Here is a 27,942-nt window from a genome sequence, read left to right on the forward strand (position 1 = left end):
TTCAGAATTATTATTAAGTGGTGGTTAGTTTCTCTGCGGTGGGAACTGTTTATGTTTATTTAATTTCTAAAGAAATCAATCAAATCTAAAGTTTTCTTTTTAATTATTCAATAAATATTTTCTTAAAAAAACGTGGACGTTAATTTTATTATAAGCGAGCAAAATTACACGTAATAATCACTTTAAATAAAAGATTAGGTGATATTAGTTTCTCAGAGGTAGACAATGTAGTGAACAAGTCTCACTTTCAATCTCGAAGGAGAAAAATCTGCTACACTCCGGAAACTCACCCCCCATCCCCTTATTTTATTATAATAATAAAAAAAATGTAATTATAAAAGGTTGGGGAGCCAAACCAAAACCCTATTAAGAATAGATGGGGGAGGATTCAGTGCACCGACGTGCACTTGTACCGACATAAATAGATGGTTAAATTATATTAAATACATTCTTAGGTTATTAATAAAAATATTAATTATAAATATTAAAGGTTGAGATCATCTTATAAGTGTTGGAACATTTGCACAGTCGGTGCATAGAATAATTTCTAAGAATAAAATGGATATAAATACACTATCGAAAACAACAAAAACCAAACAAACCACCTCCAACCAAAAAGTTGGATAAAACAAAAATCTAATGAAACCTATAAGCATTTGCAGAAGACATATCACGCCCATACAGACCAGCAATAAAGGCAGGTAGAGAATCCTACTAGCTAGAACCAACATTAAGTGTATCATGATTAGCTAACACATCCGCTACTGTGTTACCCTCCCTACAGATAAATTCATATGACGCCTCTACAGATATGCGATCTGAAACCTAAACTTGAGTAAGTGATTCATGAACGTAAGGTCAGGTCAAACACTATAATCATGGTGGTGGAGCAACTTAATTAAATTTGAAGAATAAAAGTAGTAGTCGAGGATAATGTAGACAGATTCCAGTTGGCCTACCCTAATAATCACTTCATTTGGCTCCACCCCAAGAGCAAAAGCCCCTCCAAATGATCGGACTGGCCTAACGAAACTAGATACCTACCACCAACCTGGTGTGTAGAAGAGGAACCATCGTCTATCCTTAGCTCCACCAGATGTTGCCTCCATCACCACTAAGACCTAATAGATTCTGACTAATAACCGCCCATTCTGCGAGCCACCACTAGAGAGTAGAGACTCAAAACACTTCCAAGTTGGAAGTTCCAACCACCAACAATTCTTCCAAACTACAAAACTCACTCTATAGAGAACCAAGACATCCTCGATAGCAACCGACCATCTTTACCATTTCCACCATATCAAAAATGTAGTAGGGAAGGACCATCCATAAATTCCCACCAAACAAAGGCCATCGCCGAAACTCGAAAGTACCCTGACGCAGGAACGTTTCATACCTAACCTGCTAAACGGGCATTGCAGCTATTTTTTATTGGAATTCGTAGTCTAAACTAATTTTTCTGCACAAGTCACTCAAAGTATCCTAAACAACTATTTTTTGAATATTCCAATAGTTAGCTTGAATTACCAATCTGCCAATCACTTATCTTGATTTTGTGCCACTAATTTTTTTTTTTTTCCTCTTATTTGTTTCCTAAACTGACACATGTCTCGTCCAATATTATTCTAATTAATTAGAAGCGATTTAGTCCTCAAAACTATACTGTGCATATAAACCAATAAAAGTTGAATGTTGATAATGATAATCAAATACTATATATAAATTCTTATCCTCCAAAGAAAAAGTTAACTAAAGTTCACGTTTTCCCCAAAATCAGGCTTTGATAGGAAGAGATTTTGTTAAGGGTGCGGCTATTGCCACCCTACGAACCACTTTATTCACACTACATGCTCTTCCCACAATACATACTTTTTTTTAGTTTCAAGTTTACCTTGTTCACCCATTTATAGTACCGAAAATATCATTTTCCCTACATGCTCTTCTCACCCTACATATGTTTTTTTAGTTTCAAGTTTGCTTTGTTCACCCTACATGCATGCTCTTTTTTTTTTTTTTAGAATGTAGGAAATCCTCATAATCAAGCTTAAAGGATCGACCTCCTCAGGGAGCTCCGCAAAACCCATTATACAAGAAGCAAAGATGAGGGCCTTCCAACTCGATCTTAGGATATATGTTCTTCAAGAAATCAGTATTCAAGTCCACCAGCTTCTTCACTCCCTTCTTTGCTTCAATACATAGAGGGAAGCCGTGGTCAATGCAATGCATCTCAGATCATGGACTAGATCAGTACCAGGAAAACAACAAATGAACCGGTAAGTCACTAGTCTAATCTAATGCTTTAGTCAACTTTTAGTAGGTTTGGAAGTCAATATGCAACCAATCGAGAAACCTGATCACAACTATTTGGTTCTAACACAAATGCAGAGGATATAGCAAAAAGATGTCAATAGAGGAAACCAAATATGCAGCAAATAGAGGAAACCAATTGTTAAAATGAACCATATATTTCAGATATATATATATATATATATGAAACATATATTCCAGATCAACAAAAAAAAAATGAACCATATGTTAGAACCAAACAGAGGAAACCAAATATATATATATATTTTTATCTTTTTTAAAGATGATCAAAGGATTTCACTCCTACCCCCATGATGACTCGAACCTAGGACCTTGATCTTAGGTAGTGGGTGCTCTAACCACTGAGCTAACACCACTTCGTCAAGGAAACCAAATATGTGATCATATTAACAATTAGTTAATAATTGCTGCCTTACTCACCAATTGCTGGATAGTCAAACGGTACCTATTTGGTCCATGAAAAATGAACAAGTTTTAATGATAGGTACCGTTTGGTGAATATCCTCTGTTGACAATTTCATGATTATCATTAAAACCTGTTCATTTTGTTACCGTTTATTAACGTTACAAACATATATAATGCATGTTAATTGTTTGCCATAGGATCGCCCATTTAATTGAAACGAAGGGCTGAGATTAATTGACCGTTGCAATCAGAATTCAAAGTGGACCAACGGCTCTCTTCCACGTGGCAAAGGCCGGCCCCCTCTCTATCGCTACGCGACAAGCGACTGGGCTTAAGTTTATGCTTGCTGCGGCGCCACGCGTCAGCGTCTCCTCCTTCAGTCTCTTCATCAGCGCGTCGCCTTCTCTTCTCTCTCCGCAGACGTCACCCACGTTTGGGTGTGGGCCGAGCTGGCAGAGGCCTTGGCTGGGTCAAGGAAAATGTCAGGGAGTTGCCTTTTTTTCTTGGCTTCGGTCAAGAAAGTCCATCCTTTAGCTGGTTAAGAAGCAACCGGTGGAAACTGGACTTTTCCCTCTTTGGTCACCACCTCAGCTTTTCCTAGCTGGTGACCGGTCAAAAACAAACCGGTGGAGTCGCTCTTAGAATGGAAAGTTAAAACCCTTCAACTCACTTAGGCCCCTCAAGTTTTTGATCACACAAAGTTGCAAGGATAAAGTTTACAAAAGACACAGAGGTGCTCCATGAATCTCCATCTATAACTCTAATTAAAAGTCCATCAAAGAAGGCATTAACTTCTCATAACCATAGTCACCTACCAAGTTCCCCAAGGACCCCAATCCTATCCCTAGCTGAAACTCTCAAACCCTCCAGAGCCTCAAAAAGTTCCTAACACAAAAACAGCAAAATAGAAAGAAAAGTCAATAGTAGAATTAGAGAATGAGTGGCCACACTACCCTTCTTACTGCATCAACATGTACCTTCTGGTTGGACCAACCCTTCTATTTTCTGAATTTAATGCTCATCAACCTTTGCTCTAATAGCCCAAAAAATTAATGACCCCACTGTCACAATGGCATTAAAATGGTGAATCATGTTGAGCTCTGTATAGCAGAAACCTAAATGTTGCTAAAACTTTGGTCAGTGATGCCATTTCTTCTTGGGTTCACTCCCCCTTTTCCATGAAAAAGGGAAAAAGCAAATAATAGTGCCTCTGCAAGGGTTTGCTTCTGCAAGTGTTTGCTTCATTTGGTTACCCTGCCTCTCATTCCTCTGCTTTCTGATTCGCCCAAAAAACGGCGCCTATCCCTTTCTCCCTCCTCACCTTATCCTCATTCCAAGTGGGCATATGCAGCCATTGCCCAAATAGTAAATAACCGATTTATTTAGTTTTTTAATATTTTCATGAAAAATAAAAAATAAAAAGGACAAATTTTAATGGGGGAAGTAGTCCCCCCCCCAAGGTTGATGGGGGTGGCTGTCTCTGTCTCTGTCTCTTTGTAATTGAGGGGATTCAGACAAACAGAGAAGCCAAACTCCCATCCTTCCCAAATCGGGAAACTTCTTCTTTGCTTTGTCTGCAATTCCCCTTCCCTTCCTCCAACTCTCATGGAAGGCTCAGGCAATGAACGTCCCAGTTTTGGGAAGATGGGTTACGGGTGCGTCTATCTACCCATTAATCCTTTCCTCTTCATTCTCTCAAAGATTGTTGCTTTTTGTCAAATTGGCTTGATTTGTTTTTGCTTAATCTTTCTGGGTTTTCTGTCTTTGTAGATGCAAGCATTACAGAAGGAGATGCCAGATTCGAGCTCCGTGTTGTAACGAGATCTACCCATGTCGCCATTGTCACAATGAAGCCACGGTAAATTTATATATTTACTGAACCATTGTTTCAATTCTTAGCTTTGGTCTTGTCCAATCTTATCCGGGTCATATTTGATTTCTTCAGAGCATGTTGAGCAACCCCTTTGATCGCCATGAGCTCGTTCGCCACGATGTTAAACAAGTATGTGAACTCATTTCATGACTTTGAGCTCTCTGTTTTGTAATTTATGGTTTTCTGGTCTCATTGTGGTGATTGTGATGCTGTTTCAGGTTATTTGTTCAGTCTGTGACACAGAGCAGCCGGTATGTGTGTGTTCTTGTGTTGATTTTGATCCATGAAAAGAGAAAAAGAAGAAGCCTTTTGGGTTCTGATTTTTGTTCAATGTCTGAATTGGTTTTAGGTGGCTCAAGTTTGTACCAACTGCGGCGTTAGTATGGGGGAATATTTCTGTGATATTTGCAAGTTCTATGATGATGATGTAAGTTTGAATTTTTGATTACTGTCAATCCCAGTGAAAGTTTTTGTCTTTCATGTTATTGACTTGTCCGTCTCTAATCTAGAGTCTACTGGATTCGGATTTGATATTGGTGTGTGATCTTTGTACGTGACTAGTGGTTTGGCCATTATTTAAAGTAAGCTTTTTCATATATGACTTGCAGACAGAGAAAGGGCAATTTCACTGTCATGATTGTGGGATCTGCAGGTTAGTCCTGTTTCAGTATCTACTTACTGTTTTTATATGGCTGATTTGTCAGTAATATGTTTGAGATTTTAAGGATTTTCTGTGTTCTAACTAACTTATAATGTGGAAAACAGAATCGGTGGTCGTGAACATTTTTATCACTGCAAGAAGTGTGGTATGTACCTGCAACGATTATGACAAATATGGTTTCTGATATTGTATATGTGTTCTCAATGAACTTCTTGCAATTGCTTCGTTTCTTTGAATTTATTACATCTATCCTTAGGACCAATGAGTTTTGGAAAACACATTTTAAGTTTTAGAATTTTATATGTGTCTTCTTAAGAAACTTCTCATTTTAAGTTTTAGAAAACTAGTTGAGTTTTGTGCTACCAGTCCTTGATCAAACGTCTTTCCAATTGTTTTGACGAGTTCTGATTTTTGGGAATTGAATTGTGGAATATAATGGATGTGATAAGCCTCTGTCTGCAATACCCTGTACATGGAAAGAGTGGTAAAGCAAGATTTTATATCACTCTGATTTAGGGATTATGAAACTACATGTATGCTTTTTGATCGGTCATTGATGATGCTAAAGCTTTTCAATTGTGTATATTTCTCATTATCTTCCATGGAAATACTAATAATGGGATTGCATCTGTTTTAGTTTGTCAATCGATAATTTTATATCATACTTCGTATGCCATGCTGGATCTTTCTTTTCTAAACAAACTTCTCTCAATGATGTTAAGTTTTGTTGAGCATACATTCACATTTTAATTTATAACTTTTTAGGGTCTTGCTATTCGATTGGCTTGCGTGATAATCACCTGTGTGTAGAGAACTCCATGCGGCACCACTGCCCCATTTGTTACGAGGTTTGTATGCAGATATCCCTAGTAGTGTTACGAATAGGAAACCTTGTCATGTCCAAACTTAACTGAGTAAACTTGTCTTCTTTAGTTCCTTTTTGACTCGCTGAAAGACACTACTGTATTGAAATGTGGGCACACAATGCATTGTGAATGTTACAACGAAATGATAAAGCGGGACAAGTAAGTGGCAGCTCTTTTAATTTCATCAGCTTACAAGTTTAAAAATGATCATTTTCTCCCTGACCTGAATTCTTTTTTAATTTTTCAGATATTGTTGTCCAATATGCTCCAAGTCAGTGATTGACATGTCTAGAACGTGGAAGAGAATAGATGAAGAGGTAGGCTTATCGAATTTAACTGCATAATATTGTGGAAAATTGCAGTTAACTTATAGATTGGATCAAATATTTCTTGTGTCATTTGAATTTTCCCGGTTACATGATATTAATGATGATTCCGTACTAATCTGAGCATTTGCACACTATCCAGATAGAAGCAACTGTTATGCCCGAGGATTATCGGAATAAGAAGGTACTTGTTTTCATCCTTGTTCAGGTCTCCCTATAGAAAAACAAGGTCACTGTGGTTCTAATCCCAGGACACTGCTTTTTGCATTGGTTTAGACTTTTGAGTCTCGAGGAATAAGTGTCTTTTCTGTTTTATACCGTATACCTGTACAAGTCTAAGAAGCAATGGTAATTTGTAGGTTTGGATCCTGTGCAATGACTGCAATGACACAACCGAAGTTTACTTCCACATTATTGGCCAGAAATGCAACCACTGCAAATCATACAACACCCGCACAATTGCCCCTCCAGTTCTTCCTCAATGATCAGAAGATGTTTCCCACGAATATGTCCAGTCCGGTAGGTGCAGTGAAAGCTTGTACCCTCAAATGTGCCCTGGAAAGGGGAAATTGATTGATTCAATTTTTATCCTCAATTAATCATGTACCATTGCATTACGGTTGATTTAAAATGATTGTAATGTTTTATGTGTGCATCAGACTTTTTCCAGGCTATTTTTCCTCCAAAACCCATGTAATCAGTCTTGGGGTTGATGTAAACATTATATATACTGTAATTCTGTTCTGGACTAATGAAAGTTGATTCTTGAACTAAAGTTCCCGTGTATTGAGAAAATTTTATCTTGCTAGACCATCAATGCAGAATGTAACATCCTCCCAAGTCCTAATTAATGAATGATAACTCTTATTAGAACTAGGAGCTGAACTCTTTAGCGATTACATCAGAAATAAAAGCAGGACGCGTAGTTCCCCATTCCAAAGATTGAAATAGTGAGTTAACTTGTGAGATGCAGTATTGGGTTGATGATAAGCATGAGTAAAATAAGAACTCGGCATTTGTTGAAGATGATGGGTAATGTTATCATACGCACGAACAAAAATGGACGTTTGTGGAATGACTCTGCTTAGTAGCATGAAGAGGTATTAATAGAATCTGTCTAAAAAAATAACCGGAGAGAGACGAGAAATTTTAAATACACACCCCAATACACATCCTTATTATTTTATATTTTAAATCAGATTTTATAGGTAGATTAAATGACAAAAATAGACATCTATGTACTAGAAAAAAAATAATAATAATCATATCTTCCATATATTATTCTATAATTATAAAACACAATGAATTTCTATACATGACATCCTCATTCAAAACAAGAATAAAGTTAGAAACCATCTAATTTAAATTTTCCTTAAATAAATTGTAATTAAATGGGGTGAGATACCATATAATTTAGAATTTCAAAATATTTAATGTCATTGGTTTTTAAAACATATCGCTTTACTCCCACTTTTTAGTTCTTTTTTTTTTCTTTCTAAAAGTTATGATTAGTCAATTTATTATTTAATATAAAACATCACAAGTATAAAACTTTGTAATTGTTAATTTGTTTGACCATCCAATGACAACTTCATAGCTCCGCCATTGTAGAGAAACTATTGATACAATTTTGGTTGAATGTTTGACTCAAAATTTTATACTTGATTAATAGGGTGTTTGGTCTTTTAAAAAAAAAAGGGTGTTTGGTGGATAAGAACTCAAATAATACAAAACATATTTCTAAGCATCTATTTGAAGGAACAATAATGAATCCTTATGGATTTCTCGATAACTAACACAAGTAATTAATATGGTCAATTATATATACCAATCAAATTAAATAGTAGCCTTAATGTAGTTAAATAATAGAGTATTTCAAGGTTTTTTAGTTTAAGGATATTTTGGGTAATTTGGGTTGTGTATTTAGTAAAATATTAGAATGAGAAATTAAATGGTAAGTGTATTGAGTAAGGAATGTGTATTAAGTAATTAGGGGTGTGTATTTAAAACTTCTCGAGAGAGACACAGCGTTAATGCTAGAAGAAATTTATGTAGATCTACTACACCGAACGTAAACCTAACTGCTAATCATGTCAAATGAATAACAAATACAAATATTATCTTAGCGCATGTGCGATATTTGTTTAAAACTTAGTGTATTCTAATCCCTAACAGTTTAAATTTTTTATTTTGTGAGATGATGTTCAGTACATTATTATCAAACACATTTCTATGCTGAAAGCCTGAAACCAAAGAAATCAGATATTTCAATTTTCTTTTCACATTTGTTGCACTAAATTTTTTAATCGAGTACTTCTATTTATACATCCAAAATATTTCTCCTCTTTTTTTTTATTAAAAATGATAATTCTATTAATAATAAGAATGATCACCCTTTATTCAAAAAAAAAAAAAAAAAAGAATGATCACCCTTTCAAAAAAAAAAAAAAAAAAAAAAAAAAACGATCACAATGGGTAGATAAAGAAACTACATCAAAATTAAGAAATACAAGAATAAAACAAGATATCATGAGGCATCAAAAATAAGATCTAGCAAGGATACGATTGGATGCATTAATGCATCTGATGACGGCATGACGCACCTGATGTAAACCACAATATTTGAAAAGTTACTAATGGTATGACCGATCATAATAGGACAATTTTCCATCAAAATAACTGGTGATATGACCACTTAAACCTCCGACTTACTTTTTCAAATATCCAAAACAATAATCACATCGCTCGTAAAATTTACCCTTATTAGACCTTTGAGCCACCCTATAATTGTTGGTTTAGAGCAACTCCAACAGGTTCTCCATATTTGGATTTTTCTCTACTTTAGGTGAAAAAAGTAGAGAAAAATGAGTATCTTTTGCTCCAACAGATTCCCTATAACTATCCCTATTTTAGGGAAAGTGAGGAAAGAGAAAACCAAATTCTCTATATTTACAGCAATCTCTAAAATTTTAAGGAAGAATATGAAGATTTTAGAGATTGCTATAAAATAGGGAATGTGTTGGAGTTGGAAAAGAAAAAGATGCTAAAGCTTTGACTTTTGCTTCCCTATTATACAGAAATTATAGAGAAGCTGTGCCATGGTTCTAATGAAACTTCCACTTAGATGGCTTATCATCTCCTTGTAGCGACAAATTGACTTAACTTAGACATGTACACGTTGATTAAGGTTAATTAAGATAAAAGTTAATTAAAGTATTAAAGTGATGGTTTACAAACTTAAGATATCAAAGTGTCGAATGACTTAAAGTTCGGGGGACTAGGGTAACTTAAGTTTTTCTCAAATAACTAGATAAAAAACAGAGCAATGACTTTTTCTTAACCAAAAGAGGGTAAAAAAAAAACATGAAGCTCCACAGGGACAAACCATGGACTGGCGTTGCGCATAAACACGTCCCTCTCTCTCTTCTCTAAACCCTGATCCTTCAGAAGACCGGGGCTTTAGCTTTCTCTCTTCCAAAACCACAGACAGAACTCGCCGAGTCGACTCGGACCCCAAAACCGGCCTCCGACTCGGTCGTCCCGAAGCCATGCAAGTGCTCTCCAACACTCGCAGGCTCTCGAGAGTCCTCAAGTCTCCAATCTTCATCTTCTCCGAACGACTCGTCGCTCCCGACGCGCCCCTCGCAGAAGCTCCACGTGCTTGTCTCCAATGGCGGAAGCTCACCACTCTCTCTCCCCAACCCTCTGGTAATCTCACCATTGCTCAGATTCTAGGTTTTCGTTTCCAAGTCTCAAATTCTTTTTCTGGTCTCTCTATTTTGTAAGTGTAATTTATGAAAGTTGCAATCTCAGACAGTGAGGAAATGATTGTCGAATGAATTAAACACTAGACTAAGAAATTCACCTTTGTTTGTTTGTTTGTTGATGTTTTGAGGTTTCCGGAAATTGAGAATTGAATAGGTTTTAACCTGAACTAATTTGATACGAACCTTACTGATTCTATATGATTTGAAATTTGAATGAACCGTTTCGTAACACTAGGATGCTGAATTATGTAGGCATTACTCGAGGTTGTTGTCTTTCACCGACGGAGCAACACTCGATGATGATGGCATTTAGGGCAGCCTTTTCATCTGAGGCGAGTACGGTTGAAGCTATTCCCACAGGTTGTAGCTTTGAATTGGTGTAAATTGCCACAACATTTTTGTTTTATGTTTGTGTGGAAGTAATGTCTCTGCTTGTTAAGTGCAGAGGCTGTGAAGGAGCTGTATGATAAAATGCTGGAATCTGTGAATGTTAAACGCTCGATGCCCCCTAATGCTTGGTTGTGGTCCTTGATTGAGAATTGCAAAAATCAGGATGATATTAAGCTTTTATTTGACATCTTGCAGAACCTGCGACGATTTGTAAGTTACTAATCTCACAGCTTTTGATTGGGTAATCCTTTTTCAATTCACATCTTCTAAGTGAAGTTTTAAGGCTTTTATGTTCACAGCTGTGTGCTTTGGTTTTAATTGTAGAGACTGTCAAATCTACGCATCCATTCAAATTTTAATTGCAATCTCTGCCAAGAGGTTGCTAAGGCATGCGCTCGCGTGGGGGCCCTCAACTTTGGTACACCATACCAATATGCTGTTTATGACTGAAGTTTTTTTTTTTTTTTTCCCCACTGTTAATATGCAAAATAGACTTTAGGAAAACCCATGCATGTAAATGGCTAGGTGTTTGGAGTTCTAGACTTTTTTTTTATTATTTTTTTTAATTTTTTTTTAGGGGCTGTGACCAGTTACCCATTTTTAGCCCAAAAAATGCCCACTTACTCCACCAAGAGTTTTTTAACCCCATTTACCCAATCTTACATCTATTGACATTTTAGCCCCTGTTAATTAAATTAAAACCCATCCATCTCTTATCAGTCTCTCTCTCCTTCCCAAACTCTCTCTCTCTCCCCCCGATCTCCACCTCCACTCTCTCTCTCTCTCTCTCTCTCTCCTCCCCATGATCTCCACCTCCGGTCTGTCTCTCTCTCTCTGATCGCCGCGCCGGAGATGCAGTCCAAATCTGAACACGACGATGAAGCTCCAGTCGGCGATCCAACGTTCTCGTCGCCGTTCGATTGATCGGCGATCCAGCCACTCCAACGTCCTCTTCGCAGTTCATCGGCAATGTGTCTACTGCCCCTAACGCTGCCCCTAAACCCTAAACTTAACACGAAGACATTATTTGGGGGCAGTAATGTGTCTACTGCCCCCCACTAAACCATTATTACTGCCCCCCACTAAACCATTAAAACTTGCCCCAGTTTTGTGAAGGGTTCTGACTTCGTATGAAGACATTATTTGGGGGCAGTAATGTGTCTACTGCCCCCCACTAAACCATTAAAACTTGCACCAGTTAAGTGAAGGGTTCTGACTTCGTATGAAGACATTATTTGGGGGCAGTAATGTGTCTACTGCCCCCCACTAAACCATTAAAACTTGCACCAGTTTCAAGGATTCACAGTGTATTGCACTTTATCACAAACAAATCAACAAGAGATGATTATTGTCTCCTAAGAAAGACATTATTGGGTGGCACTAATGTGTCTACTGCCCCCCAATAGACCATCAAACATTACACCGCTTCCTATGTTTCGCAGATTATACAAGTTATTCACACTCAAAACAACAGATAATGTCTAAAAACCCACATTATGAGGGTCAATATTTTGTCTACTGCCCCCCACTAGACTGACACAAACAACACAATTTTTTTCATTTATCAACTACTGCAATTTAACACTACATTTACTTTGGAATAGCAGTTTTCAGTCCGTCAATAAATAAAGCAGTCATCATTGGCCCCCAATACAAAGTCTACTGGGGGGCACTAATGTTACAACTTTTATGGTTATGACTGCACAATAGCAGATAGCCATTTTCAGTCCGTCGTCGATTCCTTCAGAAGGTCAACCCCGGCCTCGCCGAGCTTCTCAGCGACGAGGACCGTCGGCTTGGCGTTGAGCCTGGCAGCGGAGAGCACGACGACGAGTTTCGGCGCGGCGATGGCTAGAGCAGGCGTCGTGGGCGACCTGCCGGAGGGATGGAGGGAGGGAGAGAGAGAGAGATCCGACGTCTTCTGGAGAGAGAGAGAGAGAGAGAGAGAGAGAGAGAGAGAGAGAGAGAGAGAGAGAGAGAGAGAGAGAGAGAGAGAGAGAGAGAGAGAGAGAGAGAGAGAGAGAGAGAGAGAGAGAGAGAGAGAGAGAGAGAGAGAGAGAGAGAGAGAGAGAGAGAGAGAGAGTGAGGGGGAGAGAGAGAGAGAGAGAGAAACTGAGAGTAGAGAGATTGAAGGAGAGGGCAAAAAAGTCCCAAAAATTAATAAAAAGAATTAATTGGGTAAAGGGGAAATAATCCCTTAGAGTGTTTTGGGTAAATGGGGTTTAAAAACTCTTAGTCGGGCAAGTGGGCACATTTTAAGCTAAAATTGGGTAAATGAGCATTTTCCCTTTTTTTTATATACCCTGAAATGCTATTTAGTCTAGTTGTATGTGGTATTATCAGATATAATATGTCCGATGTTCCAGGAAAGAAGGGCTTGTGGAAACACAATGTGTATGGATTGACCCCTAGTATCGGATCTGCTCACCATTTACTGGTACTAATGACAGTTGGCTCTTTACTATTGAGGGTTGTCTTCTGATTCATTTATCTAATACTTGCTGTAAATTGACTGCAGACATATGCTAAAGAGCACAATGATGTTAAACTTATGATGGATGTAATGACACTTTTGAAGGAGAATAACTTACCTTTGCAATCTGGTACAGCAGATATTGTTTTCAGGTATCTATCTATGTTTATAAGCAAAGACTTGGGCAGTAAAGCTTTTACTTTTGAAATTTTACAATTTTTTGTGAGATAAACTCAGAATGCGGGAACAATAGTCTCTGTAGCGGTTTGATTGCAAAGAAACAAGATAATCATTAGAATAATAAAAAATGTCACACATTTTGTTTGGTTCTAATTTGTATTTTCATTTGCAGCATTTGTTACAATACTGATAACTGGAAGTTGATGTCTAAGTACTCAAAGAGGTTTGTCGAGGCTGGAGTAAAGCTACGAAGATCTGCATTTGATGTCTGGATGGAATTCGCTGCTAAAATAGGTCTCTACAAATTCTCAGATCTCTTGAATGTGTTGCATCATATAATGTTCATTTTCTAGTCATCCACTCATCTGCGAACCAAGTACCACTTACCTTTTTTTTTTTTTTTTTTCCTTTTTCAAATTGATAGTCGCATAAGATGATTTCTAATGTCTTGTTAAAGCATTTCAATTTTCTCATTTGCAGGAGATGTTGAATCCTTATGGGAAATTGAGAAGTTGAGATCTGAGTCTCAGAAGCAGCACACTGTTGTGAGTGGATTTTCATGTGCAAAGGTAATAAATCATCTATAGTTACATTTTCCTTCCCATCTTCCATTCTCATTGTTAAAACCAAACTGACTTATAAATGGGGTCCTTAAGCAATGGACTGGAGATGTAGAATTATACTTTCCAAAGTACAAGATAACTCCTGTTACTTGACATGTCTTGTACATCTGGTTAAATTGCTTAGCATCTCAAGTGCACGCTGTTGTGAGTGGATTGACATGTGTATTGGTAGTGAATCGTATATAGTTACATTTACTTTTTTGTGGGATAATTTGGTTCATTGAGGTATTATTTTCAATCAATTCACCCCTTGCCTTTTTCTTTTTCCTGTTCTTTTCCTTTTAAAAAAAAAAAATTAAAAAAAACTCTTTGCAGGGTTTACTATTAGAGCATAAGCCTGAGGAAGCTGCCGCCGTCATTCAAATACTACTAAACCAGGTTCAGTTATTGTTTTCATCACTTTATATTATGATGCCGTCCAGAGCATAATTTGCATTATGAAGCTAATTTAGAATCTAAGAGTCGTAGCAGATATGTTTACGCATAAAAAATCATGACAAAATCTCTCTCTATTGAATGAATGAAGCAACCTTCTTTAATCTCCTTTGTTTATTATATCTGAAGAAATGGATGGCCACATTGGAATTGTGTCCACCCTGTTGATATACAAAACATAAGAACATTACTTCTTGCAAAGAGGCATAATAGTTTATCCTGTTTTTCTTTTTATGTCCTTGTTTTTATTTTTCTTTTATTTTCTATTTTCGTTTGTATCGGTAGTCTTCAAAATGGATCTTTTCATTTCAAAAATGCCTTGGGGTTGTAACTAGTTAACTACAGTCTAACTTATTGTTTCTATTACATTATGTCACTTCATCTGTTCTTATTTGCTGAGAGCATTGAGGTTTTTCCATTCCAGAATTTAACTGATGCAAAGAAGTCCAAGATTGCGGTTGAACTTCAAAAGTTGGTTAGTGAGTGGTCATTAGAGGTTATCAAGCGCCAAAAAGAAGAGGATAGGAAGGTATACCATTTTGTCTTTCATATGCAGTTACAGTTAAGAAAAAGAATAGTATGCTAGTTCAATAGTCTGTCTGCGAATTTAAGCTTACATGGTTCTCCTTGTTTGGAATATTGTCTAGGCATTAGCTGTATCTTTAAACTCTGATATTCCAGTGATGCTATCAAAGACTGGATTAGAGGTGAGTGTAAATATGGAGGACCTAACCAGCAAAGAAGGCATTCTCTGTTGAAGTCCTTGGCGGTCTGACTAAAAATTTGTAGCTCAGCTGTTGTTCGTATCTTGTAAAAGAAGAAGAACCGGTGTTCAGACCTAGAGAAGAGAAAAATAAAAGAGATAACCATGTGTTTGGTTGATGAGCACTTCAATAAATGCCTTCGTTAGAAAGACACTTCTGGTTCTCTCGGTTATGCATTGGACTAGAATCCTACTGCCTTTTTTAAATTTTGTCCTGATGTAGTTCATTTATTTGAGTTGATTGATTAAATTGTTATACTTGTTTCTAATATATGGATCTAGACAACCATGGTTAACTATGGTTTAGTTCTGAGTACATCAGAGAACTGCAAATGAATTTACTCACTCTCTCTTCCATCCCACTGCAACCCGACTCCCCGACTCCTCTAACTCTAACCATTGTCATCACATTTTGGTTGAAAGTAACCGTTGCCTCTTGCTGTCTTGCAAGGTATGGATAACTTGCATCCCTCACAAACTATGTATTATCGATTGTTACCAATTTTTAGTAAGGCAATTTCTGAGTTGTAATTGTGTTTTTCTTGTTCTGGGCCTGTTCGCCTCTATGTACCCAACAAATAGAAATCTTCTAATTGATTATTCTTTGCACTGCATCTTGCCAAACCGTATCCTGTGTGTACAAGTAACTTAAATTTTCAAGCTATATATATGGCTTTTGCATGATAACTTGCATGGTTGTGCTTCCAATAGTTGGGGGGCTTCTTAACTAAACTTGCTATGTTTACCACTGATATAACTTGGAAAATTCAAGTGTTTGCAAACATTTTTAAGAAGACTCTTACTTGCAAGAGACATAAACCCTTAAAATGTTTGTAGCGGCTGTAGATGAAGCCTTTGTATAAATCAAACATTCAGACACAAACTTGGTTTTCTGACTTCTAACGAACTTTAGAATTTTGAGTGAGACAATAAATCAACTTGGTTTTTGGACTTCAAACAAGCCATTTAAGTGCCTAATATGGGAGGAAATCCTTGGTCTCTCTTATCCCTCTTAGAATTCTATCAGCAAAATCATGAATCATAAATTGCTAAAAAAGAAAAAAACAAATTATGAAGTAAGTACCATCGGAACATTTGGGAGACCTCTACTAGCACTACACTTATAAAACAAAGTAAATATCTTAAAGACTAAAACAACAAAGGAGAGATAAAGATACAAGGATGAAGAGCAAATCCTCTACTACAATTGGTAAACAAGTAATCAAAACCACAAACTACAGAGAAGGGGCCATCACTTTTTTGATACTCTCTACATTTTTTGGCAGTGACACTTCTTTGATAATCTGATAGCGCGCACCTTCCTTGTTATACACCAGTCTCCTTATCAAGAACAACAAAATATAAATAGTACCCAGTTTTAGTTTAATTGATTGTTATCTGGGAACCTATACCCAGTTCACAAGGTTACCATACTGCTAACACTTCAGAGCCAAAGCAAACAACTACCTTGATCAAAACTGGCCCGCATTTCGTAAAAAACAGAGAGAGCCAATTCAGGGTTGTTCCTTTTGAGGGCGGCAGAGATAATAGCACAACAATCAGAAACACTCACTACACCTCCATTTTTTCTCTCTGCCATTTCATCAAATATCTTCAGTACTTCTTGGGCATCTTCAGCACCCGAAAAGGCGGAAACTGTACTTAACAAGTCCTCGTCCAAAAGCTCAGAAACAGAGTCCTCTGCAATCCCATTAGCACTTTCACTCTCGCCCAAAGACGACGCCGCCTTTGTTGTAATGAGCTTTGGGAAGTTGACTGAATTCAAGCTTAGTCTGAAGAACAAGGCGTTGGTGTTGTTATAAGAGGGGAGGGAGAGAGCCATGGTGGGGATCAGCTGAGGTATAAAGTCATGATGTTTGAAATGGGATGGGACCAAGATTGGAGAAGAAAGGTGGGCAGCTGTTCTTGAGTGGGCAATCTCTCGCGAGGTGGTCAAACTTAGTACCACACTTCAGACAAGACACGGAAGCAACACGTTGGGCCCGACATTCGTCACATTTCTCGGAACCACACAGACTACAAACTACTAGACAGCCAGGGCCAACAGGTGCACCAGGTGGGACATATTCCAGGTACGGACAAGTTAAATATGAGTGGTCAATGTACTTGCAACAAATCCTACAGTACTCAAGAGGATGCCGTGGAGAAGTAAACGCACCTCCAATAACCACTGGTTTTTCATCCATACGACCTGTTGGTTTATTCTTCCTGTTTGTCTGCATGATATATTCAACCATCTCCGCCGGGGAAGCAAAGAATTCCTCATCCACTTCACCGCTAGGCTTCACCCATTGGTACGTACGTAAAAACTGCTCTGGCACAACAAGGAAGTCCGTCGACCAAGTGAATTTCCTTTCTGGTGAGCTTGGACGAACATCAATAGTCTTGACAGGTGGAGGTGTACCAGTGAATAATTTGACAAAACGCCTGAAGTAGCATATTTTAGGGATGTGGTCTCTCGCACCACAAATCCCACAAAACATAACATCACCTCCTTTGGTAAAGCTTTCAGGCATTTGGACTGTACTCTTGCCAGTAGCAGACGCGCTATCACTGTATTCAGCAAATTCGGGATAGATACACTTGTACGGGCACATTGGAGGCCAGTGGTCATCTATCTTACCACAAATCCTACATTGCCAATGGCTATACACGTTACCACTTTTTTTCGAGGCTTGAGCCAAACAGTCTGCAGCATTATCCTTTGGTTCTTCTGCATTGCTACCTGTTTGTTTGTGGTCCCATTGTTAAACAAAAGCACAGTCAGAATGTATTGGGGTGGTGTAGTTTACAAAAAACTAGAAAACCAGTACTGTAGGAAATTTACAGACAATGTCACAACAGCAAAAATGGCTTTGATGAACTATATGAACAGCAAATTTGCGGATGCAATAAACTTACGATCCCATCAACAAATAGTTACTGAATATTATTCTAAGCATCACCATGCACAGTCCAAAAATGAGTTTGCTGGAGAAGTACTCAACTTGACCTCTAAGAAGGTAGCAGTCATGAGACCACAAAAAAGCAAAAAGAAAAAAAAAATAAGAGTAGCCATAAATTGTTATGCCTCTTCTCTTAACCTAACTCTATAACAAACGTATAACCTCTGGGCAAACCAAAATCCAGAGACAATCTCAAATAGTGGTGTTTGGGGATGCAGGAGAATCGCGAGGACCACACAGTAGTCAGAATTCAACTAGCTTGCTACAGTTATACATATGATAGTGGAAAGAAATATTCAGTATCTGAAGTTCACTATTCCTCTAGCCAAGTCATTTTAGTTTATGCAGGATGATGCAAGGCCTTTGTAGAAGTTTGTCAATTATCTGGTTTGTGCAGGATGATGCATGGGCTATGTAGAAATTTTCAAATCGAACTTGTAATCCAAAATAAAAACAAAAAGGTGTGTACTGTACAGAATTAAGTTGTCGTACTAAAGAAACACGTACAAGCAAAACATATCTTCATAACCAACCTAAACAAAGTTCAAAAGCATACCTTGAGCCTGCATCTTAGACTGTATGAGTTTTGCTGTTTTGGAGTGGGGTCGTGGTCGTGTAGGATCATCCGTGTATGGGCACGTTGGAGGCCAGTGGTCATCCCACTGATAACAAACCCCACACATCCACTGGTCGGTTTTGGTCCCACGAGTTGAAAGGAACCGATCAGCGGCTTTTCTCGTTTCTTTGAACTTCTCACCTGTTTGATTACCAGACACATGAATTAATAAAAGTGCCACTAACCATTTTTATTCAAAAATAAAAATACAATTCAACTATAGCTTAATTCGTTCCAATAACAAAGGCATGCCACCTACTTAAAAACTCTCATGAATTTCAAGAGACAAAATTGACCAGAATATTGTTTGATGAGATCGATGAAGCCACAAATAACACAACAATAACATATATTTCTTCAACAGATCGATGATGAGATAACCAGATCGATGAAGCCACAAATAACACAACAATAAAATATATTTCTTCAACACGAAACAAAACTACGATAACTCTACTAAATATTTATCAAAAAAGAAAAAAAAAGAAAAAAATCAAAAGCTTACTCAACGGAGGTACATCTAAATCGCCCTCCGACAGCCCTTCCATGTATTTCACCCATATGATTTGTCCTGGTTTTTCCGGGTTCTCCACCGTCGTTACCCATTTTTCCTCCCAATTCTTTAACGGATCACGGACCAGCACTTTTGGTTTCAGCTTCCCAGGTTTCATGCGGATCATGGCTTTGTCACCGTCTTGGTCTCGCAGATTTTTTTTTTTTTTGAAAAATCTCCTTTGTGTTTAAGAATGAGAGAATTGAGAGAGATTGATGAGAGAATTGTGTGTTCCATTATTGAGAATAGGAGCCCTATATATAGGGATTACAAAGTGCATGTTCTAATGAAACAAGGAAAACTATTCCGAATAAAACTAGGAATTCTAGAACCTTCTCTCCTATTACAATCATAGAACTAATCCTAGTTTGATAAGGCACACAAATGTCAACATCCTTCACTCCCCCTTCTAGGGTTTTCCTCCACTCACCAATAACATGCGTCGCATGGATATAATATTAGTTATTAATTTATTATTACTTATATAGTAAAAGTCATAAATACTTTTGTTTAGGGTTTAGGTTTTGAACCTATCACTATCTTATGTAGCATAAAGATTTGCAGCAAAACTTTACCATGGAAATATCAGACTATCCCTGATCGAGCTGCAGTATGCCAACCGGGAGTGATTCTAGATCGATCGGTCAATATTAACTCTAACAAAGTCAGAGGAGAGAAGGAGATTAACCAAGGACTTCACTTCAAAGGTTTGATAGCAGCAACAGTACTGTTATTAGCTTGAGCCAAAACTTCAATAAAACTTTAAATTACAGTATTAGCTAGGAGAAAGAGAACCATGGAAGCCCTCACTGAGTATTCCACTACATCGCCACTACCATATAAAAGTATAAAACCAATAAATTCTTTTAATGCTTCGGACTTATTCACAGTGATCTGATAATTGTATCATTGAGGATGGATTGGGATAACACCATAACACAAGCGGTTTCCAGTAACCATGGTGATAACATTAGCGTCACAAATATCACAACTATTGTGAAAGAATAACAGTATGCCATCAGGGCTGGTGATTAACAGAAAAGGCATTGAAGGATAAGCACCAGAGCATCTTTTGACATGTCGATGAAATCTAAATTATTAAACATGAAGATGAGAAATTTTACACACTTCACATGAGCTTGAACCAAGTGGTAACAGATGCACATAATTTCAGGTTAAGCTTAAGCATCATGTCTCGTGAGAGAAACCACAAATTGCATGGTGATGCATGTATATAGCTGCATAGAATATATTCAGTAACTACTTGTTGGGATCGTAGGTTTATTGCATTGTAGATTTCACTATTCATATAGTTCATGAAAAGCCCTTTTTGCTGCTGTGAATTGTGACATATAATATGTAAATTCGTTAATTAACAGGACTGGTTTTCTGGGTTTTGTCAACATCATCACCCCCACCCATTCCTACTGTGGCTTTTGATTAACAATCAATGGGACCACAAACAAATAGGAAGCAATGCAGAAGAACCAAAGGATAATGCCGGCGACTCTTTGGCTCAAGCCTTGAAAGGAAGTGGTAACATGTACATAATTGAAAATGTAAATAGCAGCTATGTTGTTGTAATGGTTTGCAACATTAGATGCATTTCTGCATTACTTTCAAAGATGGCACTCCATATAGATATAAAATAATTATCAATGTACCATTATCATACTCTGTACATAATCTAGCTAGCAATTCATTCCCAGAATCACTACCAACACCATGTTACAAATTACCACCTACCAACAAGCTAAAAAAATCCTCAATTTAAATTGGATCTGTTTTTTATTTTGGGTATCTTATCGGGCATCTAGTTCCCTGAGCAGAATCTGAAAGCCTGAGCTGATTAAACTGACAGATTGAGCATACAAAATAAGAACAATGCTTGAGGTCAAAGCCAAAGAAGTATTCTTATGCAATCAGAGAGATGCATGACAACTTTTATCTACCTCGCGAGATCAGATACTTTATAATTAATGTGCCGACTTATATTATGACAAAACTAATGGCGAGGTAAAGACAAATATCAATGTTGCACACCTTAATCACATTGATTGTAGAAGGATGTGGTGCTTATAATCATGCAAACATTAGGAAAAAAAAAAAAGTATACATAGAGAGGATATGCTTCTATATCAAAGTTAACAGCTAAATTTGCTAATCCAAGATCCTTTTTCATGGCTGTTAAGTTGGCCAAATTTAGTCTTGCAAGGGTTTTCATGTCCAAAGATGCTACAGGCAATGTGAATTATTCATCTGCTCGTAGCTAGGATCATTTTTAGGAAGTCAAACCCCACCTCTGCATTCCCTTTACTAAAATAGGATTATCTGGGACAAGCTGCCGAGGGATTCAGCCTAGTGAAACTTTGTAGAAGGATTACTTTTCCTTGGTTTGCAAGACAAGCTGCCCAGAATGTAGAGATTGAGGGTATGACACTTTGTCTCCAGAACCAAATAATTAAGGCTATTGACCTCAAAAGGCTCTTCAAAATTAGATGCGCCTGATGAGGGTGTATATGGTTGTAATGCTAGGTGAAAGAAGCCTTAAATTGGAGCTGTACGTTGTTCATTTTGGTTGTCTTATGGGGCATCTAGTTCCCTGAGCAAAGTTGACCGATGCTCTATTTAAGCTTAAACCTGAAAATACAAAATAAGAACTATATATGATTAAGGTTACAGCCAGAGAAGTACTCTCATAAAATTGAAACATCAGAACAGTGGCTTGCATGGTTCTGGAAGAGGCTTCTCCAGATTTAGTTTTGGTTACCAAGTCAAAGAAACAATTTTTTTTTCAAGTACTATTCGCAGAAACAACTTACTAGTCTTGTATTTGTTCCTGTGGATCATTACCAAAGTGATTGGCAACATGATAATGAGCTTGGTGTTAAGGATAATTATTAGTAAAATAGTAAAAATTTAGTATAGTTTTATTTGTTAGTTAGGAGACTTTTTTACAGCTGTACTACATCTCTAGCTACAGGTATAAATAGCTGCAACAACTCCTATTTCTGTAACAAGTTGCAAAAATACTTAATACCAGTTCGTTGCTTCTTCAATTCTCTCTACGTCTCTATATATTTCTTATGCTAAAGCTAACATGGTATTAGAGCCAGGTTTTGATCCTGGGACCTGTGGGTTATGGGCCCACCACGCTTCCGCTGCGCTAAAGAATAGGAGACATTTCAAACCAATTATTAACTCAACCTCTCCTTTGCATCCTTTTCATTTAAAATCCCTGTCATATACCTCCCTGAAAGCAAGTGTATAACTTGACGTTAATTTACTCACATAGTCACATGACAAAAGTAAGCACTATCCTAAAACAATGTACACAATTTTTCTTCCAGAAACCATACTGGCATAGTATCTGCTGTTCCATTTATTCAGGCATCGCCAATTTATTTCCAAGAGGAGGAATGGATTAAGAGGCTTTGAACAAGATTTCTTGGATTCTCTGATAATCAAACAAAGGAAAGTAGCTGCAGACATTAAGGTGATAAAGATAGTCTTGACTCTAGTTGTTGCAGGTATACCATGACTGTTGTTCGAGCTCTCACATATCCATGGAGAAAATCCTTCTCTTTTCTGAAACAGCCATGAGGAATGTATCTTAGTATCTTGGCATGACTTTAACTTCTGATACTGAATGACACTATTGGACTTGCTGATTGAGCACAGAAAAATTCAAGCAAAACGAGACATTGGAGAAAATCCAAGGTAAGCAGCAAATCGTTGATAATCGATCCAACAAGTTAACTTTTCTACATCACTAAAGGTTAGGTTATCAATGAAGTTCTATGTCGAGCCATTATTTTTCCTTGGTTTTCAAGACAAGCTGCACAGAATTTTGAGATGATGGTACCTCACTTTGACTTCAAAAGCAGCTAACAAATGCAATTGATCGACTTTAATTAATCTTGAAGTCAAAGTGAGGGTACCATCATCTCAAAATGCATTCAATGCTTTCATTTTCGTCTACAAATAGATCATTGTTGAAATTGTTTAAGTATATTGGTATTGAGAGAGAATTGTAGAGAGAAGTGTGTATCATTATAGAGAATAGGAGCCCTATATATAGGGATTACAAAGTGCATAATCTAAGAATACAAGGATTCCTTATCTAACTTGGAGTAGGAAACCTCTCCTATTACAACTATAGAACTTGTCCTAGTTTGACTAGGCACACTAAGTGTCAATATCCTTCAACACTCCCCCTTGTGCCGCTCAAACTTGGTGGTGACGCTTCATCCGTTGCCTCGTTAAAAACCTTGCTCAAGTGAAAAACCCTGTGGGATAAAAATGAACTCGAGGAGGAGAAAGGAGTGCAACACGTCCTTGATCCTTCGAGACTGAGTAACTCCCCCTGATGTCGAAATCTCCCCCTGATTGCTACAATCATGGGAGTTCGGATAACCTTCTTAATCCGATACTCTTCACATGTTTCTCGAAGGTGGATTTAGGTAACGACTTAGTGAATAAGTCCGCTACATTATCCTCTGATCGGATTTGATTCACTTCAATCTTTAGAAGTGATTGTTGTTGCTGATTATAAAAGAACTTAGGCGATATATGCTTGGTGTTGTCACCCTTGATGAAACCTAACTTCATTTGTTCAATACAAGCTGCATTATCCTCATAAATGCATGTAGGTTCATCTGTGGTAGACTTCAAACCACAACTTCCTTGAATGTGTCGAATTACAGACCTTAGCCATACACATTCACGTACAGCTTCATGTAGAGCAATAATCTCTGCATGATTTTGAGGAAGTAGCAACAAGGGTCTGTGTCGTAGACCTCCAAGATATCGCAGTGCTTCCCATGGTAAAGACATAACCTGTTTGGGAGCGACCTTTGTGAGGGTCAGAGAGGTACCCTGCATCAGCAAAACCCATCAAGACATCATTGTCGTTTTGATGGAGGGAGATAGGAGGACGCCGGCCACCATGAGCGGCGGCGGCGGCGGCGGCGGCAACATGGCCGGCGGCCATTCCATGGACGGGGGCGTTTTGCCTTTTGGGGTCCGATCCCAACTTTCCGTCATTCCTTTTCTCTCTGTAGGGATAGAATAGGCCCATATCAATCGTACCTCTTAGGTATCGAAAGATGGTCTTTACACCAATCCAATGGCGGCGTGTTGGCGCAGAGCTATGTCGAGCTAACAAGTTCACTGCGAATGAGATGTTCGGTCTTGTGCATTGAGCTAAGTACAATAATGCGCCTATTGCACTCAAATAGGGCACTTCGGCCTCTAATGGTTCTTCGTCCTCATCCCTTGGACGAAACGGATCTTTTCCGGGCTCAAGACTACGGCCGATCATGGGAGTACTCGCAGGCTTTGCTTTATCTTCATTAAAGCGCCTTAGGACCTTCTGAGTATATGCAGACTGATGGATCAAAATCCCATCACTACGGTGCTCGAGTTCTAAACCGAGACAAAACCGTGTTTTCCCAAGATCTTTCATCTCAAATTCGGATTTCAAGTATTTAGCAGTTTCCTTCAACTCATCTAGAGTTCCAATTAGGTTCATGTCATCGACATAAACTGCTACGATTGCAAATCCGGAACTTGTTCTTTTAATGAACACGCATGTGCATATTTCATTGTTAATATATCCCTTCCCAATCAAGTAGTCACTTAGACGGTTATACCACATCCGTCCGGATTGTTTTAATCCATATAGTGAGCGTTTTAACCTTATTGAAAACGCGCTCCGTGGTTTAGAGCCACTTGATTTGGGTAATTGAAGTCCATCTGGAACCTTCATATATATCTCTGAATCTAGATCCCCATAGAGATATGCTGTAACCACATCCATAAGCTGCATGTCAAGTTTTTCGGAAACTACCAAACTGACAAGGTAGCGGAACGTTATAACGTCCATTACGGGAGAATATGTCTCCTCGTAGTCGATTCCAGGGCGTTGTGAGAAACCTTGCGCCACAAGGCGGGCTTTATATCTTACCACCTCATTTTTCTCATTACGCTTTCTAACAAAGACCCATTTATGGCCAACAGGCTTTACACTTGGGGGTGTCTGCGTTACAGGCCCAAATACCTGTCTCTTTGTTAGTGAATCCAATTCAACCTGGATCGCATCTTTCCATTTAGGCCAATTTGCTCTTCGTTGACATTCTTCAACAGAGCGAGGTTCGATATCATCATATTCTATAATCCCTTTCGCAATATGATATGCAAATGCATCATCAATCGCCATAGAATTTCTATCCATCATCTCATGTACACTAGTGTAATTTATGGAGATCTCTCTATTCTCTGGAGTTGGTTCTGACATTGGAGCGTCCCCCAATGATGTCTCTTGGACATAACCATAATCCGGAATATTCTCATGAGATGGATTATTCACATCGATGATTAATGGATTATTTTGTGCCAAACTCGCTTTCTTTCTTGGGCGAGAATCCATCGAACCTATGGGCCTCCCGCGCTTCCTGGCAGGAGCCGTGGGCCTAGCCATAACGTCACCATCATTGAGAGATGGGACGTTGGCGCCATGCTCATGCATTCTTGAGTTGGCGTCATGTCCTCTACTTTTAGGGACATCAATCCTTGCAGGCACGTTTGCAGCAGGTATGTGTGATCTCGTCACTTTAGCGATATCAGAAAACGCATCAGGCATCGATTCTGCTACGTTCTGAAGATCGAGAATTCTCCGCACTTCAATTTCGGACTGTGCGGTTCGGGGATCAAGATGAGACAGAGTGGGGACAGACCACGACAATTCCTGTCGTTCCTGTTGAACATTGATGTTCTTATCTCCCCCTAACGACGGGAAGACTGTCTCATCGAAGTGACAATCCGCAAATCTAGCGGTAAAGAGATCGCCTGTCAAGGGTTCTATGTAGTGGATAATCGTTGGAGAATCATATCCAACATAAATACCTAATCGTCTTTGAGGACCCATTTTGGTGCGCTGTGGTGGCGCAATTGACACATAAACTGCACACCCAAATATGCGTAAGTGTGAGACATTAGGCTCATACCTAGTCACCATCTGGGATGCAGAAAAGGGTTGAGTGGCAGTGGGCCTCAGACGAATAAGCACAGCTGCATGCAATATTGCATAGCCCCAAGCAGAAATAGGGAGATTGGTGCGCATTACCAATGCCCTAGCGACCATTTGTAGTCGTTTAATGGCGGCTTCTGCGAGACCATTTTGGGTGTGAACATGAGGATTAGGATGTTCAACATCAATCCCAATGGACATGCAATAATCATCAAAAGTCTTTGATGTAAACTGTCCAGCATTGTCTAATCTTATAGACTTAATAGGATGATCAGGGTGGTGAGCCCTTAACTTAATTATTTGTGCTAGGAGTTTAGCAAATGCAGCGTTCCTTGTGGACAATAGTATGACATGTGACCAGCGTGTCGATGCATCAACCAATACCATAAAATATCGAAATGGTCCGCATGATGGTTGAATAGGTCCACAAATATCACCTTGGATTCTTTGCAAGAATTGTATATTTTCTTTGGTGTCCTTTGCATAGGATGGTCTCGATCCTAACTTTGCTAAAGAGCAGGCTTTGCAGAACGAATGATGGGCTTTAGAAACAACCAATGAGGATTTTGGTTGAGCCACAAAATCACAAGTGACTTTAGAAGTAAAAGTTGGAGACAAAGGAGCCCTGGTGGCGTCAATGCCACCCTGAGGCCGCAGGGGGAAGGCGGCGCCGGCCAAGGATGGCTGGATTTGGGGGTGAACGGCGCCGTGAGGCGCATGGGCTCCTTCGGTGTCCAAAAACCGAGTTTTACTTCTTTTCGTTCTGAAAAAGGGATGTCCGTGTGAAGTCTTTAATATACGGATCATCATGTCACGACCTGGGTGTCCCAAACGGTCGTGCCAAAGCCTATATGTGTCGGAATCCCATAAATCATCTCTCATGACATGGTTGGATTCAATGACTCGAATAGTGGTTGCATACAACCCACTAGAGCGACACATAAGTTTCTCTAAGACTCGTTTATGTCCGTAGTCATTAGAGGTGATGCAAAGGAACTCTTGTCCATTCTCACAATGTGTTTCCACATGAAAACCATTGGCTCTTATATCTTTTAAGTAATAAAGTTCGAAAAATATGTCCATGACATGAAAAATAAATCGATACTTTATTAATAATAGCCAATGATTACATCAAAGTTTCTTGACCAAAATCTAATCCAACATAAAAATCAAACCGTAGACAAATCGTAGTCACTCAATTCGTTCGGTAATTTCAATTTAGTTGTGACCAGGTAAGGTAAGGCGAGATTTTGGTGGAGCGTTGCTCACTTTTAAAACCGTTCTCTCAGATCAAACCTTGCCTAGACATCACAAGTACTCTTGAGTACGCCTAGAGGGAAAAAGTTAATACAATAAGTCATTTTATTGATTTAAGGCATAATAGCCATTACATAATTCTTGGAAAAATAAGGGACTATACTAATCAAAATCTGCAGCATCCTTGTGCAATTCCTTGTCAGATTTGAAGTCCGCTATGGTGAGATTGACGTTGGCATCATCACCATCTTCTTCTTGTATATTTTCGGCAAGATTTGCTTCAAGCTCTCTGAAGTCTCTAAATGCCTTGTAATGCGCAGCTAATTGTTTGCTTGCTTTGCATTGTTTGAACCAATGCTCACTAGATCCACATCGATGACACATGTCATTGTGATTTCCTCCCTTTAATTGAGGTGCATTGTTTGCACT

At 38.4% G+C, this 27,942-nt stretch overlaps 3 protein-coding genes across 3 annotated transcripts; 2 read left to right on the forward strand and 1 right to left on the reverse strand.

Annotated features, from left to right (window-relative positions):
* The first annotated feature begins 4,195 nt into the window (after positions 1–4,195).
* LOC133711029 (E3 ubiquitin-protein ligase MIEL1) lies at positions 4,196–7,235 on the forward strand. The gene is made up of 12 exons (XM_062137193.1): positions 4,196–4,389; positions 4,505–4,592; positions 4,680–4,736; positions 4,826–4,858; positions 4,957–5,034; positions 5,216–5,259; positions 5,373–5,413; positions 6,034–6,116; positions 6,202–6,293; positions 6,382–6,451; positions 6,603–6,644; positions 6,820–7,235. The coding sequence occupies exons 1-12, from the start codon at positions 4,340–4,342 to the stop codon at positions 6,943–6,945; spliced, it is 804 nt and encodes a 267-aa protein (XP_061993177.1). The 5' UTR covers positions 4,196–4,339; the 3' UTR covers positions 6,946–7,235.
* Positions 7,236–9,856: 2,621 nt separating this feature from the next.
* On the forward strand, positions 9,857–15,407 carry LOC133712045 (uncharacterized). Its single transcript, XM_062138124.1, has 11 exons — positions 9,857–10,168; positions 10,480–10,587; positions 10,673–10,827; positions 10,942–11,035; positions 12,984–13,054; positions 13,136–13,242; positions 13,443–13,564; positions 13,751–13,839; positions 14,209–14,271; positions 14,753–14,857; positions 14,976–15,407. The coding sequence occupies exons 1-11, from the start codon at positions 10,009–10,011 to the stop codon at positions 15,084–15,086; spliced, it is 1,185 nt and encodes a 394-aa protein (XP_061994108.1). The 5' UTR covers positions 9,857–10,008; the 3' UTR covers positions 15,087–15,407.
* Positions 15,408–16,274: 867 nt separating this feature from the next.
* On the reverse strand, positions 16,275–19,410 carry LOC133710128 (uncharacterized). Its single transcript, XM_062136123.1, has 3 exons — positions 19,179–19,410; positions 18,614–18,814; positions 16,275–17,837 (listed from the first exon to the last, which is right to left on the reverse strand). The coding sequence occupies exons 1-3, from the start codon at positions 19,351–19,353 to the stop codon at positions 16,960–16,962; spliced, it is 1,254 nt and encodes a 417-aa protein (XP_061992107.1). The 5' UTR covers positions 19,354–19,410; the 3' UTR covers positions 16,275–16,959.
* Between the last annotated feature and the right edge of the window lie 8,532 nt (positions 19,411–27,942).

Source organism: Rosa rugosa, chromosome 5 (genome assembly GCF_958449725.1).
Source record: "Rosa rugosa chromosome 5, drRosRugo1.1, whole genome shotgun sequence".
Classification (NCBI taxonomy): Eukaryota; Viridiplantae; Streptophyta; class Magnoliopsida; order Rosales; family Rosaceae; genus Rosa; species Rosa rugosa.

What these genes read in the sequence shown, in the direction of transcription:
- LOC133711029 (XM_062137193.1), top strand. Translation starts at nt 4,340, where the DNA reads ATGGAAGGCTCAGGCAATGAACGTCCCAGTTTTGGGAAGATGGGTTAC. An exon ending in TTTGGGAAGATGGGTTACGG is followed by an intron (nt 4,390 to 4,504) that starts GTGCGTCTATCT and finishes CTGTCTTTGTAG; the next exon opens with ATGCAAGCATTACAGAAGGA. An exon ending in CATGATTGTGGGATCTGCAG is followed by an intron (nt 5,260 to 5,372) that starts GTTAGTCCTGTT and finishes TGTGGAAAACAG; the next exon opens with AATCGGTGGTCGTGAACATT.
- LOC133712045 (XM_062138124.1), top strand. Translation starts at nt 10,009, where the DNA reads ATGCAAGTGCTCTCCAACACTCGCAGGCTCTCGAGAGTCCTCAAGTCT. An exon ending in GGTTGAAGCTATTCCCACAG is followed by an intron (nt 10,588 to 10,672) that starts GTTGTAGCTTTG and finishes TGTTAAGTGCAG; the next exon opens with AGGCTGTGAAGGAGCTGTAT. An exon ending in GTGGATTTTCATGTGCAAAG is followed by an intron (nt 13,840 to 14,208) that starts GTAATAAATCAT and finishes AACTCTTTGCAG; the next exon opens with GGTTTACTATTAGAGCATAA.
- LOC133710128 (XM_062136123.1), bottom strand. Translation starts at nt 19,353, where the DNA reads ATGATCCGCATGAAACCTGGGAAGCTGAAACCAAAAGTGCTGGTCCGT. An exon ending in TTTAGATGTACCTCCGTTGA is followed by an intron (nt 18,815 to 19,178) that starts GTAAGCTTTTGA and finishes GTAATCAAACAG; the next exon opens with GTGAGAAGTTCAAAGAAACG. An exon ending in GTCTAAGATGCAGGCTCAAG is followed by an intron (nt 17,838 to 18,613) that starts GTATGCTTTTGA and finishes ACAAACAAACAG; the next exon opens with GTAGCAATGCAGAAGAACCA.